The sequence below is a fragment of the Vicia villosa genome, linkage group LG2, assembly GCF_029867415.1.
Source record: "Vicia villosa cultivar HV-30 ecotype Madison, WI linkage group LG2, Vvil1.0, whole genome shotgun sequence".
NCBI classification, from domain to species: domain Eukaryota; kingdom Viridiplantae; phylum Streptophyta; class Magnoliopsida; order Fabales; family Fabaceae; genus Vicia; species Vicia villosa.
Window position 1 is genome coordinate 198762611 of NC_081181.1, and position 7528 is coordinate 198770138.

Here is a 7528-nt window from a genome sequence, read left to right on the forward strand (position 1 = left end):
GAGATACCCCCTTAAGGATTTTGAAGGGCCCTAGAAAATATTGAATAGACTAGTGGTTTACATCTTCCTATGTCTGCTCGCCGAGAGTTAGTGCACCATTTCTTTACTAGGTCTTGATAGTTAGTGACTGATAATTCCGATAGACACATAAATCACCACAGAGTGGCATCCGTGAAGATGCTGGAGATTGGCTTGCACTTTAGAGAGTTTGAGGCTCCGATGATCACCATTTGCGTGTTAATAGATACGACATGTTCCTGGGCGTCGCTTCATCCATCAAATTTTGCGAGTGAAGCTTCCTTGAAACCTTTTGGTGCTCCCCCCACCCCCAAATCTTGCCAGAGAGGTTAAGGGTCTAAAGTTTTTGTCTCCTCGGTGGGATCTGCTTCATGTTGATGTTGATGGAGGTTAAGGACGTTGTCCACCAAATAGTTATGGTAATGTAAATCATCCATAGTGGCACACGTCCCTGTTATGGCCTCATAGTCGCTGTCGGAGCGTTGAATTTCTTGCTCTTCTGTTCAACCAATTGGAGAGGAATGAGGAGGTAGACCGAGAGTTGGTTGTTGATTATGAAGGTGTCCCAAGTAAAATTTACTAGGGTCCAACACTAGGCGCCAATTATACTTGCTAAAAAGTACAATGAGAGACAAGCCCTTATTGCGTGAGGTTTTAGGGTATGTTTATGTAATGATGGCCTACTCACAGCAAGTGGTGAGAAGCTATGTATATCTCTTTCTCGGGAAAAAAATAGAAATCCCTTCTCCATTCAGGGAATGAGGTATATATAGAATGCTTCTTAGACTTTGCCCAGATGCACAGAAGGGCGGTTTCCGTATCTTTTCGGTCCACAACATGGGAACGTGGGAAGACATGGCTCTTCCTCTTATAGTGAGGGAGCGGTTTTCCTTTGTGACTAATTCCTACATTCGACTAGTTATTGGACGCTCATCAGTCACATATGGTGAGTGAACGAGTCACCTTTGACAGATCAAGGCCAATGGGGCGGCCTATCGCCACATTATTAGGCGACCTCTTGACCCATTTCGGGTGGCCTATCACCATGTAGTGGAAGTTCGCCAAGGATTGAGACAATTGACTTGTATCGTATACTCGCAGACCTTCCTTCCTTAATCCCAGTAAATTTATTTCAATATACTAATACTATAATTCAATAATCTAAATTTGATTATAATTCAATGATCGAATTTTATTATAATTCCACACAGAAAATTGACACTACTATAATTTTGTCTAAAAATGGTGCAAACCCTAAGGTTATGTTTAGATAATTTGAAACGAACAAAGCAACACTAAATAGAAAATAGTGAAACATAATAAAGTGAAATATAAATGAGTGAAATAGAGCGGAGCAAAACAAATATATTATTTTGTTGTTTAAATATTTCATAATGTATTATACCAAAATTGATATTCCACCCAAATTAAAAATATTCATAAAATGAAGATAAGTGATATATAGAATAAATTAAAATACTTTTATTTGTTCCGTTCTATTTCATCATCTTTTAATTAATTAAAACCACCCAATTTCTCATCATCTTATAATCAATCAAAACGATGGGACATAATCTTGTTTGATTTGATCATATTTCACAAAAAGATAATTAGTGAAGTTTTAATGTTTATTATTGAAACTATTATCATAACTTAATCTTAACTCAAGGTCTAAGGCTCCAAAAAGTCACCTATTGATGACAAGTGACAACCACATTAAGTTGGAGCAATGGGCAATCATTCAATTAGCTGCCAAAGTTTGGTAGAATTTCATTTTCAAACTTGAGTGGTTCATTAAATATTCCTTGATATTATTCGTGCATAAGCCCAAAACAGTTGTAGGTGAAGAGGTCCCCCATTCGATCTTTGCAAGCTAAGAGTGCACAAAAAATAAAATAATCAAAAGTGGCCTCTTTTGAGTTTCATAATATATCTTCATTGTTATTATTTCATCATGGCCTGTTTGTTTTAATTTATTTTAAAAAATAATTTTTATAGTGTTGCGTAATATTTTTGTTTAAAAAAATATATTTTATAAAAATTTTAAAAAGAAAATTTGATTTAAATAGTTATTCCTAAAATGTAATTTTAGATATTTTATTATTTATGAAAAAAATTAAATATTAAAATTTTAAAAAATTATTTAATTTTAAAGCTATTTCAAATAGATTTTCATAAAAATTATTTTTGAAATATATTTTTTTTTTAAAATTATAATTTTGACTAAATTTTGATCTTCGATAATGTATATGGTTTTTTCTTTATCCACCTCCCTATGGGGGTCACCCCAGCGAAAACCTCACTTTATCCTGCTTCGGAAATGCATTTCCGAAATATTTTTTTTTCTAAATTTTTCCAGATTTCGGAAGTGCACTTCCGAAAAAAATCCAAAAAATTGGAATTTTAATTAATTCGGAGATACATCTCCGAAAAAACAAAAAAAAAAAATTAAAAATCCCAAAAATTAAAATTTTTGGGATATTAGTTAATTCACATATCATAAATTTGATATAATTTATGAGTAATGAATAATAATAATTATATATTTTGATATAATTTATGAGTTATGAATAATAATTATTATATATTTCTATTCTGATTCATATTTTAAAATTTAAAATAATTTTAATTTAAAAAATTAAAATAATTTCATCTACAAAATGAGTTTTAATTTTTTATTTATATATTTATATTTTATAATAATTGTTATATATTTATATATTTACAAAAAATTTTAAAAAAAATGAGTATTTTAATTTATATATTTATATAATAATAATAATAACTATCATATATTTATAAAAATTATTATATATTTATATATTTATATAATAATTATTATATATTAATTATAAATATATTAATATATTTATATAATAATTATAAAAAATAAAAAATGAGTGTTTTAATTTATAATAATTATTATATATTTATATATTTATATATTTCACTTACAAAATTAATAATTATTATTATATATTTATATATTTCTATTCTGATTCATAATTAAAAATGAGTTATAATTTTTTATTTAGTTTAAAAGAATTAAAAAAAGATTTTGTCTTAATTTTATTTAATGAATAAATTTTATATTTAATTATATATAATTCAAAATTTACTTATGAAATTAAAATGTTTTTGATTTATATAAGTTAGTAAAATAATTTTTAACTTTAAAATTGTTTAGGAAATTTTGATTCACCTTGATTTTATTGATTCACATTCATTTTATTGATTCACATTGATTTTATACCTATTAATTGTATTGATTCACCTTGATTTTAATTTTTTAATAATTATTGAATTCTTTCGGAAGTGTATATCCGAAACATTCCAAGACCAATTTGGTCTTGGAATATTTCGGATATGCATCTCCAAAGACACCTCTCTCTCAAAAAAGGGGTGTTTTCGTAAATGTATCTCCGAAAACTCAAAAAAGGGGTGTTTTCGGAAATGCATCTCCGAAAACACCTTTTTTTCGTGTTTTCGAAAGTGCATTTCCGAAATAAGACAAATTTTGAAAAAAAGCATTTCGGAAATGCATTTCCGAAGTTAGGGGTATTTTGGGTTTTTCACCGGAGGTGATCAAGAAAGTAAGGAGGTGGATAAAGAAATTCCATGTATATTTATGTTATAGAATGTCAAAATTAGTGTTTTATTTAGAAAAAACGAATATGAAAAAATTTATAATATTATAAAAAACGATTTTGAAAAAACTATTTTAAAAAATACGAAAAAAAAATCCATACAAACTCCATATCTTTGCAATCAAAGTGTAAGCAAAAATATACAACATTATCCTTATTTTATTTCTGGCTAAATTAAAATGAAATTCTACTTTCTATATATAAACTTTCTGTCAAAAAAATAAATACAATACACCATATTACACAATCTAATTTCTAGGTTCTACCTAGAAAAACAATACTCATATCACACATCTAACTTCTCTATAAATAAATCAAAATTCTAGGATCTACCTTTAATTAAAACTAAACTGTGAAATCAACAATGGTTACATGAATGTTTTTTCAAGTAGTACAAACTAAGAATCGAAAAGTTCCTCCAATGGTTGTGTACAAAAAATGTAGAACTTGCTTTCCAATTAAAAAAAAAAAAAACTTTGAAGCTTTTGTCTCACCCTGCAAAGATTAAACAATGCACACATTTAAGAATAAGAAAAATATCAAAAAAGATAATAATTTTTATGCAGCAAAAGGCCAAGCATAGATAAAGCCTAAAGGCACTTAGCAATCATCACTATTTGTATTTATAAAATTTCATACTAGTAGTTGTATTGTTTCTATGTGTCATTCTCATCCCACTTGAACCTTATGATGATGTAAGAAATTTTACAAATTCATTTTCAAAGGAACTTTCATGTTCATGTCTATAACAGCAGCCTCCAGCCCACTTTTTGTGACTCACTTTTTCATATACAAATATTATTCCATTTGACATTATTTTTGTCCAACAAATTAACCAACATGATTAAAGTTCTAAATTATGTTCCTTTGAAAGTTTTCTTTCTCCATTAACCGTTCATATGTTCAAATGTCACATCTACACAACTTTTTTGAAATTTCTAACTTTGTACTAGTATATCATACTCAACATTACCATCAAATGTAACACATGACACCGTGCTCACACACGTGACAAAAATCGCCGTTCGATTGAGATTCGATCAGACAGTTTAGAATTGAAGAACTTTTATCATGATCGGAAGAAAAATGATAGAAAGGGTAAAGTGGTGGAAAAAGGGGATTCCATGTATGAGATAAGGTTCAAAAACAGTGACAAAAATTCATCTTGTTTGGTTATCTGGCAAGAGGAATCCAGAAGTTTTTCTTTCATCCTTTTGTATAACCGAATTTGGACTTTTGTATAGTTGAAGACAAGAATCATTTTACTCACGGATGAACATGCATGATTGCAATTTGCAAGTTGGAAGATAAGAAAGATGGAGCCCATCACCATATTATAATTATTGAGTACCCTCATAGTTACTAACAAGTGGACAAGGTCGATCGATGACAAGTGGACAAGGTCGCTCGATGTACGCTTGAGGATAATGTTAATATGGATAACCGTATATACGAGTTCTAACTCTAAACTGATTTTAGTCACGCTGCAGTTAGAGACATAAACAAAATTGACCGAACTTCGTTACTAAAATAATAATTAGTATAATTATACTATTAGTAGAAATATTAAGCTTTGATACAGTTGAGGTATAAATCTTGCACTATATAATTCAAAATTAGTATAGTACTATTAGAAAGTCAAACAAAAACATGTTCCACTACAACTAATTGTAGTGAACCTATATGTAAGCATGTGACCTAAAAATGAAGGAAAAAAATCATCTAAAACACAAAAATCATGGTGTCATACTTTCATTTTCTTAAGATCCACTTGTATCTCAACAAATACCAAAGCATAATTGAATAAAAAATAAACAAAAATTCAGTTACAAAATCAAAATTTCCTCACCTTCAACAAGTCCTTCCTACAAAGAATAATCCATTTGAAATTTCTTGAATTTCATTTTCTTCCTCATCAAAATCTTCTAATCTCCCAAACAAACACCAAGAATAATGTAAGTATGTAGAAGACAAAATTGTTGGACAAAATCTGCATAATTAACAAAAAAAAAAAAATCCCAGAATTAGATATATAAAAAATTATTCTAACATATTCTATTATACTCTACACAAATGTTAAAAACAAAAGATAATATTCTAATATAATCTACAAATTTACTAAGATACTTACATTGGATTTGGATTCAATCACCATTTCTGGAAAATAACCGCCGCCTTGACTCTGTTGACTCTGTTGCAAACCGATGCTATAAACCGGAGTGCCATCAGGATAATAAAGACCATAGTTTTTCTCAGAAGAAGGACCAGGTTTTAAATCTTCATTAAAAAGTGCAAACACATAAATATCAACAGGAACAGAAGATTTTGCAGGAGTCCCTTGTCTCATCGCAATCCTCTTCAACAAATTAGTATGATAAATCTCAGCATTCTGCAGGGAAGCACCAACCTCATCAGCATCACCTTTAGAAGGCCAACCCGTCTCGGATATCTTAACCTCGATATCGTTGTGTCCTAACGCCTTTATGGCCGCGTAAACAGCATCAATTTGAGCATATAGCATGTTATCATAATGAAGATTTGTAGCAGGGTCAACAGAACCTGGATTTGGTTGAAACAAGACATAGTTTAATGAAACATGTTCTGGATCACCTTTGTACGCGAAAAACGGATACGCGTTGATCAAAAGAGGCGATTTCGTTTGCGCGTGGAAACTAAGAAGAGGTTGAATATATTGAACTAAATCTTCTCGAAAAGAACCGGACGAAGGAGGAAATGAACTCGACAAAATGACGTAAGAATGCGAAGTTGTGACAGTAACTTGTTGAGATAATCCCAGATTAACAAGTGCATTGTACACTGATTGCATTGCTGGAAGAAGGTTTATGTAACTGTTGAGATCGTTGTTACCTAGTACCTCGTTTCCGACATTAATTGCTGTGATTTTGGTTTTTGAAAGATAAGGTTGAACATTTTGTTGAATCCATGTTTGTGCTTTGATAGGGTCTCTCATGTTTTGAAGATTGTCATTTCCAATTGCTATCATGAATTCAACATTTGAATTTGAGAATGTTGAGAGAACATTTGGATCAGCATCATAGAGCTTTATTCTTGTGACATTCAATGATTTTATAAGTGCTGCTACTCGTGAATGAGAGGGTAAATTGTTTGCTATTTGTCCATAATTTATGCCAAAATTTAGAGCATGACTTTGCATAAACAAATCTGAAAACAAACAAAAAAAAGTTTCATAAGAAAATTATTAATATAGGTATGAAAAAAAAAATCAAAATTCAAACTCAATAAAAAACATGAACCGGCTAAGAATACTAAGGAACAAAATCATGTACTTATTCAAAGGTTAAAAAAAATAGAATCATATAGAACTAAAGAAGGTGGTGAATTAGAGAGAACTAACCATGAATGGTGAGAAACAGCAATATCAGTTTGAAGAGGGAGGAAGATATTGCCATTATCACCAAACAAGTTGAAGATGAGAAACAAAACTAAGGTTAACCACATAATAAATGTTATCATGTATATATAAAAAAACAGGGTTGCTCTGTTTTTTGCTCTGTTTTTAATTTTTGTCATTATTATATGCATCACTTATTTTACACGTCTTCTACTGTTCATTAAATTTTAGTCTCTTGCAATTCACCGACATAGTTGGGTTTTATTATTAAGTTGGCATTAATGTTTATGATATTTGCAGATAAGACTCTTTTCTTATGTTTTTATGAAAGTTTCGTGAGGATTGGGCAATAGGACTGGTTAGAAAATAGATATTATTGTCTTAAATTTTCGTAGTAAATTTCTTAAGAGAATTAATTTATTTGAAAATCAATTTTAGGAATGATTTTCTTTTGAATTTCTAATGAATTTAACAGAAGAAGATGATGAAA

At 29.7% G+C, this 7528-nt stretch overlaps 1 protein-coding gene across 1 annotated transcript; it reads right to left on the bottom strand.

Moving 5' to 3' along the window:
- Nucleotides 1–3815: 3815 nt before the first annotated feature.
- Nucleotides 3816–7193, bottom strand: LOC131653541 (glucan endo-1,3-beta-glucosidase 14-like). Its single transcript, XM_058923715.1, has 4 exons — nt 7042–7193; nt 5797–6848; nt 5515–5655; nt 3816–4160 (listed from the first exon to the last, which is right to left on the bottom strand). Exons 1-3 carry the CDS (start codon nt 7094–7096, stop codon nt 5581–5583), a joined length of 1182 nt encoding a protein of 393 aa, XP_058779698.1. The 5' UTR covers nt 7097–7193; the 3' UTR covers nt 3816–4160; nt 5515–5580.
- Between the last annotated feature and the right edge of the window lie 335 nt (nt 7194–7528).